At 34.2% G+C, this 17,060-nt stretch overlaps 1 protein-coding gene across 8 annotated transcripts in view; it reads right to left on the bottom strand.

Annotated features, from left to right (window-relative positions):
* LOC131437834 (anion exchange protein 3) overlaps positions 1-17,060 on the bottom strand; it is a 198,884-nt gene that overhangs the window by 18,869 nt on the left and 162,955 nt on the right. For 6 of the 8 annotated variants that reach the window (XR_009230835.1, XM_058607446.1, XM_058607447.1 and 3 more), the window contains one exon: positions 15,301-15,657. The exons of the other annotated variants lie outside the window; for them this stretch is intronic. Coding sequence is in view for 5 of the 6 variants with exons in the window: in XM_058607446.1 (XP_058463429.1) it covers positions 15,301-15,657 (357 nt within the window). In the remaining variant the exon portion in view is untranslated. The remainder of the gene's footprint in view (positions 1-15,300; positions 15,658-17,060) is intronic. 8 annotated transcript variants of the gene reach the window in all.

Below are 17,060 nucleotides of genomic sequence, written 5' to 3'. Positions count from 1 at the left end.
AAGTGTCAAACCAGTCCGAGACATCGATTGAAGTCGAAAAATTTGGTAAGACAGCTATGGTCTGGCAAGCAATTTGTAGCTGCCGTAAGATTTCGAAACCCTTCATCACCACTGCTTCAATGAACAGTAAAATATACATCAAGGAATGTTTACAAAAACGACTTCTACCCATGATTCGAAGCCACAAGGATCCTGTTGTCTTCTGGACAGATCTTGCTTCTTGCCACTACTCGAAATCAACGGTAGTATGGTATACTACCAAAAATGTCACTTTCGTCCCAAAAGACATGAATCCGCCAAATTGCCCACAACTTCGACCAATTGAGGAATTTTGGGCATTACCGAAGGCACATCTTAGGAAACATGTCTCGGCAGCCGAAACCATTCAACAGTTCGAAAAGGATTAGAAAAAAGTGTCAAAACTTGTCGCCAAGAAGTCTGTACGGAATTTAATAAGGAAAGTTCGCAAGAAGGTACGTCAGCTGGTCTACAATGGCTAAGTAACAAATGTTGAGAATAATATTCTGTTGTTGTAGTCTAATATTATCAGTATATCGAATAAAATTTTAATATCTAACACTTGTGAATTATTGACAGCGAAATCAAAGTGCGTCCACACTTTCTGGGATAGTCTTCAACGCATGAAGAAAAGAAAAATTCAATAAAAGTTATTTCATTTGATAATTATTTTTTAACAAATGTAACTCAGTTCCTATTCTATCTCATATTGTCTCCCATGTGGACTAAAGAATAATTTCAACAGTTTGTGTTGATATTGAAGGAAGAATTAGTCTTTAGCTGGATCTTTACCGCAGTGATTCGTTAGTTGTAGTCTCGTTGGTTCGATTGCTGGTTAAAAAACTAAATTAGAGAAATATTTCACTGTTTTCAAGATATTTTTCAAGCGCAATCCTTTGATTGTAAACCAATTATTTCACTGCAAAGCGTGACCAATTTTGATCCCAATTGCCTAAAAGGATTTAGTATTTCCATTGTTGTCTATGGTAGAAATCAACACCAATATCTAGTATCTCGTTTCGTTCGCCAATCCATGGCAACGTGAGACAATTCGAGTTAATTTTCTCGACCCGTTTAGAAAAATATGCTGATCATATTTCTTGGATTCATTTTGTAATTGTTTCAATAAAGCGGTATTCTTAACCCTATTGAAAACCCTTTTCGAATGTACCTCTGTTTCATCAGCAAACGTGACACGTTCCGATGTAGATGCTTCACCGGTGGACTTGGGGCTTGCGGGCTAGTTTGATTTAGGTGACTAATCATTTTATTCAATAGTGACTGATTGATGAGGAGAAACATTGATTTACCTTCAGCATAGCTTCAATAATGCGGTCAATAATCTTATGAAAAACGACGGTTTGCTTGACGCTGAAATAAGATGAGCTGTGAGAGCTAAGAAGTATAGTTTGTTCGTATCATTATGAATTTAATATAGGATAGCTTCATATTTTAACCAAAGAAACAAATCGTTTCAAAACAGTAGCGGAATGGGAAAATTTACAGCTTGTATGTGTAACGAAGAGACTAAGCGCTCTTCCTTACCATAAACTCGAAAGGATTAACAAAAATTATTTCAGACAAAAACAGCCATTTTCCTCCTCCTTGAAGCATTGGGCCCGAAATGGTTTTGAAGCGACGCAAAAAAAGGTGCTTTGGCTTCAGAAAGTGGATTTATTATGATAATCTACTTCAAGCCCGATTTTATAAAATCATGTTATGGATAAGGTGAAGCGCACTAAAAACTGCTTCTAAGTATTCATACCCACAATGAATCGTTGCATCAAACTCATTCTATTCGTTTGAAGGGAGCATGGAAGCGAAAACGACCAGAATATGACAACGCTCGGTCACATGTAAAAGCTCTGGTCGAAAATCATTTGGGTCATAGTGCATGAATAATTCTGTCTCATCCGTTTTATAACCTAGACTAGGCATCTTCCGACTACTATTTATTTTAGTCAAAGTAGATCGCTCTTATCGAAATACGTTTGATTTCAATCCATGACGTCAAAAGTCATGCAATATTTTTATATACTTATAGGCGTGATCGTAAATGCAATACACGTACGTCAAGAATAAAGGAAAGAACTGTAGATTTAAAGCTTACGGAAAAACTGTAGATTTAAAGATTAAACAGTGGTTCCCAAACTTATCATGTTAGTTAAAAACCATTCGTACAATTATCCTCTGGTAATCAACAGCTTCATAAACATTAATAGCAAATAACAAAGAGACTGACCCTGAATAAAGTTAATATTGCTCTTGATCTAAGACTGATTTAAGTAACCTGAAATAACTTTTCTTTGTGTCGTAAATCGTGAATAAATCTAATAGCGATTATGTTCACTTTTTCAAAAACAAAGGCTATAGCAGGATAAGCATGTGAAATCTGCCCCCAAAGGGAATTCATATTGTTATACCACATTCGAAAGGTCATAGACTGGAAACAATTTTCTCAAAGTTTCAACCCTTTAACTGCCATATTGACGGAGCTAGGGTGGTTCTATTGATTTTTATTTCATTTGATTTTTGAAGAAACTGCTTCTCCGGAAAATTTGAAAAAAATCAGGCATGTTTAAGGCATTATGGGGATGCTTTACAATTTTTTTCAAAATTTTTGAAGATGTATTTCTTTTATTAAAAAATACTAGAAAATTTTGAAACATATTTTTTCCCTCTTCCAATTTTTGCACCACCCTGGATTTTTTAGTGATAAATAAAGAATTTTTGGACATGTTAAAGTGGTATGTTTCCATATTTTTTAAAAATGTGGACGACCAAAATATTTGATTTTTTCTAAAAAATTAATAACAGTCGACCATGCGTCCCCATCGAATTCTGAGAGAAGGAAACGCGTGGTGCTTTATCTTAGCAGTTTCTAGTAGTAGTCGACCATGCGTTTCCATAAAGTTCTCTTAAAACGGAAACGCATGGTGCTTTGTTCTAGTAGTTTATGATGCAACTCAAGCGCAGGGCTTAGAAATCAAAGTAACGAAAAGAAGGAAATGAGTACTTCGGGTACAACCTAGAAAGCTACAAAGCGAGAACTTACTGGTATGTGGTTTATATATGAATGGTAGTAATATATGAACGTTGCGAGTATCACACATATGTAGTTCGGTTACGGCAGTCAAGAACTAGAGCGAGTGACTGTATATAATTCGATGATTCGATAGTGTTTCATGAAATGGTCAAATCGTTTTGCACTGTTGGGTCTCGTACAACGCGGTTTTCTTTTTGCCAGCTCTGTACATTTCACTAAATACATAGTGAGTTGAAACAGTAGTGAATTTAATTTTTTCTTTTTTATATTGGTGTCAAACAAAAGTGGCCACTGATGAAGGTTGGAATCGATTTCTTAGAATTGTTTTTCCATAAATACGTTTATTTCTTAAGGCAATTTACATAAATTGTTCTTCGCCGTAGCATCACTTTTACATAGAATTCTTATCCTAATATAATACTAATATAGTCACATCAATTTGAGTTTAATAAAGCATATTCCTCTTATTTTTTAAATATCATATTATTTAAACCAAACGATGAACTGCTATAAATTTTAAAATAAGCTGAAATTTTTATACATTTTGTGGTTGATTTCATAACCCACTTGGAGTTTTTTTTTATCAGCACATCATTTTTAATAAAATTTTGCTTTTGGATGAACTAATGGACGCAGTAGGAGTCAGAACTAAGACTCAAAAGGGTCAATTATTAAATTGAAACTTCAATTGTCTTTATGAAATGATTAAGAAGTTTCATGTAAGAAAGGTCACGAAAAAATTTCTGAAAATTATTGACTGTATTTTTCATTTAAATAGGAAATGGGATAAAAATGTTATAAAAATACATTGCTGTTTCAATGCACACATTTTCTCTCTGATTCTTTTCGTTTATTCTATAGAATTATCATCGTCACTTGGTGGCTGTTCTGATTTAAGCATTTCTGACAATATTTTCGCCGGTCTCACAATTCTGGATAAAAACCGAGCATAAGGAAAGGTAGTGAATAATGGCGGCCTCGTGTGAACAGCAACCAACAGTTCTATTGCCAATAACGCATTCACAGCAACGGCGCTGGATTCCCAAATATCCAGTCGAATTTGTAGTGTACTCGATATAGTACTTGTAAGCTTTTAAAAATGAGACTTATTACCGGCCCGAATAGCTTTTTTGTGATCTGTGTGTCTCAATTGAGTCATCTCGTGATAAAGCTTTAAATCCAAAATTACTTGGCAGAACATCCTTTTCAAAAGCTTCTGTTCCAGAGCTACTATATTCCGATACTTGTTGTACTCGTTCCAATCCAAGGATTGATAATATTATCTTATTAGAACTTCCCGTTCGCAATTTGAACAAAAATACGAATAAATCTTTCTCATTTACACCAGCATATCACGAAGCTCAATGATATTTGACCATATTAAACCTATAAAAACCTGGAAGCGTTCCTCTGAGAGTGAAAATCACTTACTGAGTTAATTATGTATTCTCAGATATTTTCTGGAAAATATGGAGCTTTCAACACAATATGCCCAAAAATTAAAGAGATCGATTCAGCGAATCAAGTTTTTTAATAGACATGGTCGATAAATGCTTGATTTGAAATTATGCAAAGGTTATAACTCAAAAATAAAAAATAACGCATCACTATTTTTTTATATCTGTTGTTGTTTCAAATTTTAGAAAAAATAAAAAAATATACAGCGCTCTCAGTCTACAAACCATGAAAACCATCATAAAGATATTCGATTGAAGTTTTCAAACACAAAACTCCAACTTTATCTTTATTATACATTTTTCCAGAAAACTGTACACATCCCTCGATAACATATCTTTATAATAACTTTTGACACTGTAATGAAATTTTCATTCTTTCTTTCATTATTCTTTCTTTACATCCATCAGAAACACGTAAAAAACTGACACTCGCTCTAGTTCTTGACTGCCGTAACCGAACTGCATATGTGTGATACTCGCAACGTTCATATATTACTACCATTCATATATAAACCACATACCAGTAAGTTTCGCTTTGTAGATTTCTAGGTTGTACCCGAAGTATGATCGTGTATGTATTATGCAAAGGTTGATACTCATTTCCTTCTTTTCGTTACTTTGATTTCTAAGCCTTGCGCTTGAGTTGCATCATAAACTACTAGAACAAAGCACCATGCGTTTCCCTTTTTAGAGAACTTTATGGGAACGCATGGTCGACTACTACTAGAAACTGCTAAGATAAAGCACCATGCGTTTCCTTCTCTCAGAATTCGATGGGGACGCATGGTCGACTGTTATTAATGTTTTAGAAAAAATCAAATATTTTGGTCGTCCACATTTTTAAAAAATATGGAAACATACCACTTTAACATGTCCAAAAATTCTTTATTTATCACTAAAAAATCCAGGGTGGTGCAAAAATTGGAAGAGGGAAAAAATATGTTTCAAAATTTTCTAGTATATTTTAATAAAAGAAATACATCTTCAAAAATTTTTAAAAAAATTGCAAAGCATCCCCATAATGCCTTAAACATGCCTGATTTTTTTCAAATTTTTCGGAGAAGCAGTTTCTTCAAAAATCAAATAAAATAAAAATCAATAGAACCACCCTAGTTCCGTCAATATGGCAGTTAAAGGGTTGAAACTTTGAGAAAATAGTTTACAGTCTATGACCTTTCGAATGTGGTATAACAATATGAATTCCCTTTGGGGGCAGATTTTACATGCTTATCCTGCTATAGCCTTTAAATCAAGTTTCGTATGGGGAAAAATCCAACAACGTTTTCCTATGGCCACAGTCTGGCTTCTTAAATCGAAAGTCTGTCGAAAATCCATAACTTGTCATGTTATCATCGTGTCTTTTTTTTCTATTTTGTTTCCATTTCCCAGAACTGGAAGCGACAGGCCATTACAACAGATCTGGTTGTTGACGTTATCCTTTATATTCGCTAGCAGTATAAGAAAAGTCAGAGTATCACATTCCGATGCGAAACTTGACTTTCTGGTTCAAACAGGGCATTCGTAAGTGTACAGAAATTCGCATGTCTAGAGTTACGATTCTACTGATACTAAGAATCCTTTCAGGTGCGAGACAAGCGTCTTACACTCTGAGTCACCGACCCGGCGGGACAGCGAGGATGGTTTCTCCATCCCACCGAAATTGGTGGTCATGTCAACCTAAATCGTCTATCAAAACAGTTACAGAGAAGTTCATCGTTTATATATACACACTTATTTTCGGATTTTCAGTTCGGTAATGTTTTTGCGGAAAAAATCATCACTTTGATCTAAAGAACCGAATTGTCCGCTATTCTTATAAAAATTGACGTATTCCGCATAATTTTTTCCGAAATTCTGTTGTCTACAATAAATGTACCGAAAACTTAGTAATTTTGTAGCGAACAGGTTGCACTTTGAAATAATTCGGTAAATTTGACAGAAATAGTACGGAACGATCAGCAGTTTATCAACTTTTAACGAATCGATTAGTAAAAATTACCGAGTTCCATTGATATACGGAAACACCTAGCACGCTATTTTGTATTTTAGTTGAATTCTAGCAAAGAGGATAAATTGGAGTCAATTTTGAACAAAGTTCATTGTCTGGATACACTCAATAAGTAATATAATTCTTTCTACAACATTTTATCTTAACAATAAATGGATGCAATTACTTGTTTTTTTTCTGTCGGAAGTCAGTTTTCGGTTATGTAGAAAGGCTTGGACGACATGTCTCTTTACATATCCGCAATCACTATTAATATAAATATAAATTATATTTAAATTTATATTACATCTGTGTTATTTCAGGTTGATGACTCGTTTCCCGAAATAAATCAAATGTAATTTATAAAACTGATGGTGAAGCTATTCGTTGGCGCGATCCTTTAATTCCAGTAGAGAGAGACATTCTGTTTTGCTTCGAATTAATGTCCCAGTGCTTTGTAGTGTTTAACTGTAAAAGCCACCTTTGCAGATAAACTGTTTGGAATCGGAACGATTATAACAACTGGGGAATGTTTTCGACGAAGTTTGGATTAAATTTTATAGAAAAATGTTTATATAATAAATAAATAACAAAATGCATTTGAATTTCAACTGTTTCGGTGTGTGTTTTCAGAAATTTCAAACATTAAAGTAAATATTCAATATTGATTTCATACTGTACTGAACTGTACGAATAACTGAACAAATTGGTTGTTTTTGAGAACACGTTCGGTTATCTTCCCGTGCTGACAAAACAGTATAATATTACCGAACCCTCATCACAAATTACTGATCAGTATAGTGAAAAATGACAGTTCGAACAAACTACAGTTTTACGGAACGTTCGTCAATAAATAAATTACTGAACTGATTGCGGTTCGTTCAGCTGAGTAAAAGTCGGTAAAATTATTATTGTTCCCCATACGAAACTTGATTTAAGTTCGGTAAAGGAAATTAAGTGTGTAGCTCTGCTTTATGGTGATTTCGTTTGAAGCTAATTCCAATCCAGTGAAGACTTGTCAAATGCAGCAGTCTGGTTCATTTTTTTTTCAAAGTTGTACTAAATTGACTTTCGCATCAACATTTAAATTGAACTTGTAATACATTTTTAGTGATTCGTGTAACTTGTGTCTCTAAAAAAACGAAACTGTGAGAAAATTATCGCTCAGAACTGATTAACGGTTCCTATACTTATTATAATCAGATATGCACGATAGAGTTTCGATAAATTCGGTTCTTCGGAGACAATGAAATAGAAAGAGGTGAGGCAAACTTAACTCATTTGTGTTAGCGAAATTAACTTTAGCAAACCAAGTAAAACTAAAAACAACTTTTTGGTATCGTCACACCGTTCCAACTAGTTTGCATTGAATCAAAGCATGTTTCTTCAACATGTACCGAATCGTTTATAAAGTTTTGATTACCAATGCAAGTAAGCCGTAACTCTAGTAGTGTGCGTTAAGTACTAGCCAGTTACTTGTGAAAAAAATCCCGTGATGAAATAATTTGATGTTTTTAGCTGTATGTTTTCCAACCTTCATTTTTAATTATTTTTTATATTTTATAACAGTTTTAATTGTTGGAGGCTCCAGAAATAGCCGATACAATTTACAGCAGTGTTGCACATTCTAATGAATACGAGAAAACATACAAACATCAAATGAAATGATTGTATAAACAGTTTAAATCATTGGTCTAGGGAACAGACACTCAAGCTAGAACAAACTTCCTTGGAAGACTATGTAAGACATATCGATGTCATGTCATTTAGGCATATCGTGCGATAGGCCCTTTCGAATATTACAAAATGTAATGCTCATTGCTCGGCTTTACAACTGTCGTTACACAATAATCGATATAATCACGCAGATGGAAGCCCAATCTTCGAAATTATGCCCAATGTATTCGAATTCCATGTTTAAAATTCAAGTAAGCAACATTATTTTTGTAAATTTCAAAAAGACCTATCGTACAATTTGCCCTGATCACATGCTAGTACCGATATACACTAAGTTGCGTGGAATGTTTCATGCATGAATTGTTATAGTATGCAACTTCTAAAGGTTTATTCGCACCCGGCCGATCAGTTCGATCAGACCGACCCGACATTCGTTTTTTTCCCTCTTCGGCTTTGACCGAGCTGCCGACGCGTGCATGTATTGGTAGGTCGGAACCGACCAACAGTTGGAATCGTTGGCAAAGATATTTCCTATCCGACTTTTTACATCGTATCGATGGTCGCTCAATGAGAGCGTATCCATACGGAGCAAAACGTCGAAGAGGAAACATCTTTACCAACGATCTCAATTGTTGGTCGGTTCCGGCCTACCAATACATGCACGCGTCGGCAGCTCGATCAAAACCGAAGACGGGAAAAAACGAATATTGATTCGGTCTGGTCGGCCATGTGTGAATAGACTTTAACGCTGCACAGTGGATTGAATCGATAAAAACGTGAACTTAATTCTCTTGCTGCTAAACAGTTGGTCCGATATACATAGCTCCTTAGGAGAACTCATTCACAAAAATATACTCCGTGTTTAAAATACAATAAAAATTGTGCAAAGCCTACTATGATAAAAATTCATTTAAAAAATTTTTTTCCCTTAACAGATGGAAAAACGATGTCTTCTACAAAGTTTTAGAGCTTCTGACGAGAAAAAACTTTTCCGAAGAAGCTATAGGTCTAACGCAAAAAAAATCCGGATGTATGAAGCATTTTCGTTTGAAACCCCTTAAAATCAATTTTTTGTACAACATTTTTTTCGGTCGAGACAATCACTAAAAACTTAAAATTACACATTTTTGTTAAAAACTGTGTACGATTTGGCCTTTTGTTTGCAAAGTTATTCAGCATTTTAACTTTATATACATTAACTTTAACTGCTTACAGGGTCGCCTACCAAAAGGCACATAAACATACTATCTTTCTTTTTACGCGGGGGATGCGTACCGCGTAACTTTGTAAATCCGCGTAAAAAAACCTCGAAACTAAAGAAAATTTTTTCTTCGATGCCAAATATCTTAGAAATGCATGAAACGTCCAGATCTGGTGTAATCTCAAAAAAATTTTTTTTGTGAAAATCGACTTTGGGACATAGACAAATTTTGAGACTTCCATAATCGAAAATACGAAAAGTGTATACTTTTTGGAAAGCTTGAATCAAGAAATATAAAGTTACGAAGTGCGTAACATGGCTCTTTTAAATTGTGTAAATAATAGAACAAGAGAAACGGGTTTCAAACGAAAATTTATTTAAATAAGTTTAAAAAAAATAACACCCTTCCAATTTTCTCTTAAATTTTTGCTTATATTTTGACCTTTCAGGAACCGCATAGGATACATTTTCTATCGATCTGGCATCTGAAGAATATTGATATTTGAAGCTTGACTAGTTTTTGGTGAAAAAGCAATCATAACTTTTTACTGGTAGCTCAAATGAAAAAGCTTGGTTCAGCAAAATTGTGCGCAATAATTAGTTCAACAACTCTTTTGAAGACAACTTTTCCACATAACATTTCACAAAATAGTTAGAACTTGTTAGAAGTTGCTTTTTTCAGCAAAGTTGCTCAGAATAAAATTTTCTACAACTTTATTGTACAATGAAATCGTTTTTGAGTTCAATTAAAAAAGTTAGATTTCAGATTTCAATCTAAATAAGGATCACCCTAGTAATTTTCTTCATCGAAAGGAGCGCCATTTGATTACAAACAACTTTTGTGAAGGCACCAACTACAAAAAAAACTAATATATAATAGTGAAAATATATTTGTCACGCTAATTTCCCGTTTTGGACCACTGTGCATTGGCAGCACCATCACAGATTTGAATAGAACTTTCTAGACATATAGTCATTGTCATGAAAAGTCACTGAAGTCTTTTTTTACGGAGGGGATACGTACATCACAGAAAAACTGCGTAACTTTGGAATCCGCGTAATTTCGGAAAGCCACGTAAAAGAACGTAAAACTATAGAAAAATTTTTTGCTGCCAAATGTCCTCAAAAGTTCATGAAACATCGAGATCTGGTATTATTTGTGCACATATTTTTTTGAAAAAATCGAAAAGTTTCCGTGTCAGGGAATTTGACTAAAAAAATATCGGGATAACACCAGATCTTGACGCTTCGTGCATTTTTAGGATAAAACAAAAAAAATCATAACTTTTAAACTTGGCATGAAAAAATGTAACTTAGGAAATTATCGTAAAAAACTGTGTAACTTCGGAAGTCTGCGTAAAAAAACTGCGTAACTTCGAAAACTCACATGAAAAAACTGCGTAAAAAAGATATAAGTGTATACAGTATCTTTTGAAAAGGGTCAACATTTTTTTACTTTATTCAAAGGGATATATTCTAAAAATGACAAATCCTTCAAAAAAGTGTAGTATGTGTGGTTTTGACAAAATTGATCAAATTTTCAAACAAAAATATTGAAAAGAAATCGAAAAAACTCTACCGAAAATCGATTCCACAAATTTAAGGTCTATTAACAAGACTCAAAACAGGTACTTGTATTCCTTATCAACCGTTTAAACAGTGCAAAAAGAGTACTGATGTAAAGGAAATACGTTTTTCTTCTCCAAACTGAAATTTTTGTCAATGATTTTCTAATCGAAAACCTAGCCAATGAAGGTTCTGGGGAATGTGTAGAAATTTGGTCTGAATCAGCAACTAAGTACACTATTATTAATCAGGAATTCCATTTTTTAGTTTCGATTATAGAGTTTTAAGATTTTAAATCATTCGCCTCTTCGTGCCAGAAAAACTTTCTGATCCTGTGTGCAGGGTTGGGAATCGAGCTCAGGAGAGCTGCGTGAAAGACATCGACTTACTCATCACATTATACCCGTCACTTGAATTTCATTTAAAAGAGAGTGCGGTCTGTGGGCTGGTGGAATCATCGGTCATTATTTCTTTAAAAGTGGGGAAGGACGACGCGTTAACGTGAATAGAAATCGATACAGAACCATGATCAATCAATTTTTGTTGACAAATCTTCAAGATATGGATGTGGACAAAATGTGATTTAATCAGGACGGTGCCACTTGTCATACTGCGACCGAAACAATCGACTTATTGAAAAGAAAAAACATTTCATCGACAACATAATTTCGATAAATAGACCGGTGAATTAGCCTCCACGTTCGTGTGATTTGACGCCACTCGATAATTTTGTGTGGGGATACATGAAGTCGTTGGTTTATGTGGATAAACCAGCAAAAGATTGATACTTTTGAAACCAATACTCAACATGTCATTGCTGAACTACGTCCTCAAATACTTAAAACCAGTGGTTGAAAATTGGACTTCCAGAGTGACATTTGTGAAAAATAGTCGTTGTGACCATATGCTTGAAATCATATTTAAATATTAGATGCCAAGAAATTATCTACCAAATAACAAAAAAATTGGCTGTTTCATAATTTGGCATGTGTTTTATTTAAACTTCAAATCAGCAAGATTGAACAATTGCCACAGCAAATTCTCAGAATTCGATTAGACTTTTTGAACATGCAGATTCTGTTGGGTGACTTGCAAATTGATTAAATTGTCGAGTGAAACCAATCGTCCATACGTGGGAACTTTTAAGTAACAAAACTAAAAAAAAATATTATCGTAAAATTATTTTTATGAATGGTATTTTTTTATTGTTTCCAATAAACATTTTTGTTTGGTTCATCTTCTGAAATAGAATGCCGTTTTGCGCTTCACTTTGTAACTTTTTAATTGTAATTGTAACCAGGAATTGTTGTCACCCAGGTTTGCACCGAGGTAACAATTTTGGTTACGGTTGCATATTTGTGTCTAGTTTGCAACAACAAAATTTAGTGATTGTTACTAACTTCAGATCACTTTCATGGTTCGGTTAAAAATAGGTTGTCGTTATGTTGCAAGGCCATGATGAAATAACTTATCTTTCCAGAATATAAAAATAACTTGTTTTCAAATAAACTAGTTAAAACTTAGTCATCAAAATGAATCTAGAATGCTTTTCCATCAACAATACACGGAAAGACCGAAATCAACATTTTGGCGAAAAACTAGTTGATTTTCTGATTTTAGTTAGTTATTTTTTGAGACATAGTTGAATTCATCAATTAAATGCGCTGTCATTTCTTAGCTAAGGCACACTTCATTTCCATTCAACTAATTTTTTAGTTGTTTAGAGAAATAAAACGTTGTTTTCAACCAACATAAATGATTGAATTGGCTTCTGCAATTTTCAGCTATATGGCGCACTGTCACCGAAAAAACGTTAACACCGTAATGACTACTAGCCACTAGATGGCACAGTACTGTCGAAAAGAACTTTTCAGTCTCGGTTTTCTTTTCTATATTGTCAGGTATAAATACGATGTTGTATTGGAGAAAAAGACATAAACGAAACATTAACCTTTTTTAAAAATCTTTTCTTCTAAATCTCTGTTTTCTTCATTCGACTTCGCGAAATCGACTGTCTCCCTGAAAACGTTGAGCACTCGGAAAACAAAAACCGAATACAAGTAGTACACCGGACGACGTACCCGAAAGGTTGGAAGATACAAAAAACTTCATTAACACATGCGAAAATCATCTAAACAATTTTCAAGCAGTTTCAACAAGGCTGTCCCTTTTAGCTTTTTAATGGATTGTTTTGCTTTGACACTTCTCATGAGTTTTTGGCTAGTAAACTTTTTAATAAAACCAATGTCATTTTTGTTTTCTTTTCACTGTCCTTCAGCAATGATGGTGAAAGATAAATCGAAACAAATTTTCTGATTTTAATAACAAAAGTCAATGAGATTTTCGTGTTGGATTGAAATATTGCTGGTTTGTGTCCAGGATATTCGCCAACTAAACTCATTCTCTAAAACTAAGAGTTTTTTTTCAGCAATGTAAATTCTCAAGTTTTATTAATTTATAAGTTATTTTGGTAATTTTGTTGTTAAAATCAACTAATTCAAAAACAGTATTACGAATAAGGCGCAGAGCTAATTTCGGTCGTTCCGTGTATAAAAGCAGCATTGTATTTGAAATTACAAACTTCATACAATGTGCACATCTTGTTTTCTTATTTATTTTAACTAGTTGCTAAAAGCATAGCTGTGATGTTTGAATTAAGTAACGATAACTTATAAATGACAATTAGTTCAATATGACAGAAGAATGTGGTGATTAGAAACCTATATAACTGATTGCTAACTAATTACGTTGTGAAGAAACATTGCTGTCACCTTGTTTCAACCAGCGTAACATATAAAACATGTTCGTGCCCTTGATGCAACATAGTTTGGACGCAGTCGTATCAGAAATAGTTGCGGATTGCTACTTAGGCTGAGAACATAATTACTTAAATCAAGACAAAATTTCATACAAATTAAGTTTAAGTTTATTAATATATTAAAATCCTTTTCTCGGTGTAGAAATTTAATTAATTTTTTCTAAAAACATTTTTATCGAAAACGAGACAAACTTTGTGTATGTCTCCCATACCTAGGGATGTCTTAATATCGATCGAGTAATCGAGTAATCGATTAATAACCTAGATAATCGAGTAATATTTAATCGTTTAGCTTAAAAATAATTTCGATTATTGAGCTAATCTAATCATTTAAAAAATCCCATAGTAATAATCGAATGAATAATCGAGTAATTTATTAATAACCCAGATAATCGAATACCTTTCAATCGATTAGTTTTAAAATTATACTCGATTATTAAATAATCGAGTAATTCGAAATTTCAGACATCCCTACCCATACCACACTTTTTTGTATGATTTATCATTTCTCGATCATATCTTTCTGACTAAATGAAAACGAAAACTTGGCCTTTTCCAAAAGAGTGGATGAATTTTAGAAGAAAAAAAAAACAAAGTACACAAAGTGGCTTTTGTGACAAATTCACATATTTAGAAAGCTCGATAAATATTAGGTTAGGCCCTAAGTGCAAGTGACAGTATCACTTTGTTTACTTTCTCTTTCAATTGTTGCGGAATGTAACTGTATTTTTTCGATAATTTCTCCATTGCAGTTTAAAAGATGATAGTTTTTAGTTGTTATTTTATGTAAATAGTTGGGGAGTAAAATTGCTCGGAGTACCGTAATTATCGAAAGAGAGGCAAACAAAGAGAACATGTCATTTACAATCTAACGTTCATCGAAAAAATTTCATTGAAATCTTAGAAGATGTTGTCAGCATTTGGCCAAGTTGATACCAAATTCGTCTCTTGCTACTTTATAAAACCGACGATTATTTTCTTACACATATCGAAAACTGAATTAGTACATTTGTTTTAAAGGTACATTGTTTTAAAGGTAAGATACTGTGTAGTGAAATTAATGTTTAGGTAATTTAAAAAAAAAGTTCTAATGTAAATGTAAAGAATTACAAACTAGATGTTTCTAATGAAACGGTGTAAATTATTGAGAAATTCTTTGTATTTGTAAAGGAGAGGGGACATCGCTGTGATCCTATTAAGGCATTACTACAATATCAATAAAGTTAATCCAAACTCGGCAAACAAAACAACAACCAGAAATCACAAACTTGTCGAAAAAAAAATGTGTTTCAGAAGCTGAATCTACCAAACAGAGAAGAAAGCTAACCAAGCGCAAAATGTGATTCGGTTTTTAGGCCGTTTTCAAGATGAGCGAGCATAAAAACTCCCAAGAAAAAGTGGCAAAATAAACTAGATCCAAAAGAACAAGTGAGAACCGAACAACAAAACCAAGGGAATTAGATATTAGAAAGGGGAAAGTAAAGCTTCTCTTGAACGGTAGGAGCCAATGTCGATCATTGTTTCATTTACAGTTGTCAGCGTCAGGGATGTGTTGTTCCGACGCATTCCGGCGGCACTGGTGACGGTGGCCACGGGCGCCGGTTGCCCGCTGTCATAGCTTCCGGCTCGTTTTTTGCGGGCATGTTTTTGTGAAGATTGTTGCTGAAAAAAATGACGGCGACTTCCGCCGGTGAAGCTTCCTTTGCTGGAAAGCCTTCGTCGGTGGAACTGCTGGTGGTCCTGTTTGGATGCCGCGGCGGGACTACTATCGGGATTTAGCGAGGGTGGGCTAAGGGTATAGCTTTGTGTAGGACTTATCACCGAGTTGAGCCTTCGTACTCCGACTATTACCTCACCGTTGTTACTCTCCACCGGTTGGGTCAGCGACTTTTAAGAGCAAAGGGCCAAGAGTCGATTGTATTTAGTTACGACCAAAGTCCAGGCATTTCAGCAGATAGGAAAAAAGGGCGATATTTTTTGATTAACTTTTGGATCAGACTCATGTGGAATTGGTTGTATCAGGGTGAATGTCTCGAATGCCGTGAATGCTGAAGAAGTGAAGGGGTTATGAAATTGGTTGCCAGTTTTTAATGAACGATAACTATTTTGGTTGAGACAAGTTGAATAACTATCTAATGTTAAACTAGATATATAGTTTTATAAAGTCTAAATTGAAAAATTTAAATGCAGTATCAACAAAAAAAAGTACAGAAAAACGAATCAAAAAATGTATTTCATTTACTTCATCAAACAGATTTTTAATCAATTACACAGCGGACACAAAACAAACTACATAAAAGTAATAAAAATTGTGCGATTTGCCTAAAGGGTTTAGGGTGCCAAACACAACCAGGTTTTAGCGTCACAGAATCACGTTGGAATTGAGGTTGTTTTTCTAGAGAAAGCAAATATTGATAAAAGCGCTCTAGGTGACTTATCTCCAAAATGCCCAACTTGGGAACCTGGATGAGCCACTAACTATATGCTCGTTCTCTCACTCTCTATTTATAACTAGGCAGCCGCTTCTAGGTTATCTACAAGAAAGCTTCATTTTTATATACACTGTACAATTAAAATTTACCAATTGACTAGAGGTTATGTTCTCGGCATAAAAAACTAAATGCTCCATGCCACGATCGTGAATTCTAAATGCTAGATGCTAAAAGAAAAGATTTACAGCACAAAGAAAAAGAGAAAAGAAACAGGAACATAGTAGGAAATAGCGATAGCCAATAAGCAGTAGAAAAGGTAGGAAAGAGATAATGATATTGGTCGGTAATGATAATGTAAAATGCTATGAATGAGGTGCTGTACAATGTTTGGTATCGTTTTGGTGCTCATTACTTGATTAACAGATCTTCAACCATCAACCGGAACAGAAATCAAGTTCACGCGTTCAGCGCTATTCCTTCGGAAAGATTTTTTCGCCTTTTTTGATTTTTTGCTGTCGTGTTCATCTACCACGACAGTCTTTTTACAGTCTGTTTCTCTGGTTTGTAAAAAAACTTGAGAAGTGAAATTTTTCGTTTTTGAGTTAAAACTACGACGCCCTGTTTAAGTTAATCTTATAAGATGTAAAATCGTAAAGTTTTGCCAAACTGTTTGGGCTTACGTCTATTAGCAGATGTATTTTGTGGTTCCAGTCACAGTGGTTAGCAATTTCTTGTTCTTTCGTTTCGTTGGAATTCCTTGGAATTTGCGCATTTCAGATCGTTCATTTTAAGTGTTCTTGAATTTTAATCTGCACTTGCTGCGACGCCAAATTTGTGTGCCCTTTATAAACAATTGTC

Source organism: Malaya genurostris, chromosome 3 (genome assembly GCF_030247185.1).
Source record: "Malaya genurostris strain Urasoe2022 chromosome 3, Malgen_1.1, whole genome shotgun sequence".
NCBI lineage: Eukaryota > Metazoa > Arthropoda > Insecta > Diptera > Culicidae > Malaya > Malaya genurostris.
The sequence above is the reverse complement of the archived record's forward strand: the minus strand, read 5'-3'. Positions and strand labels throughout refer to the sequence as shown.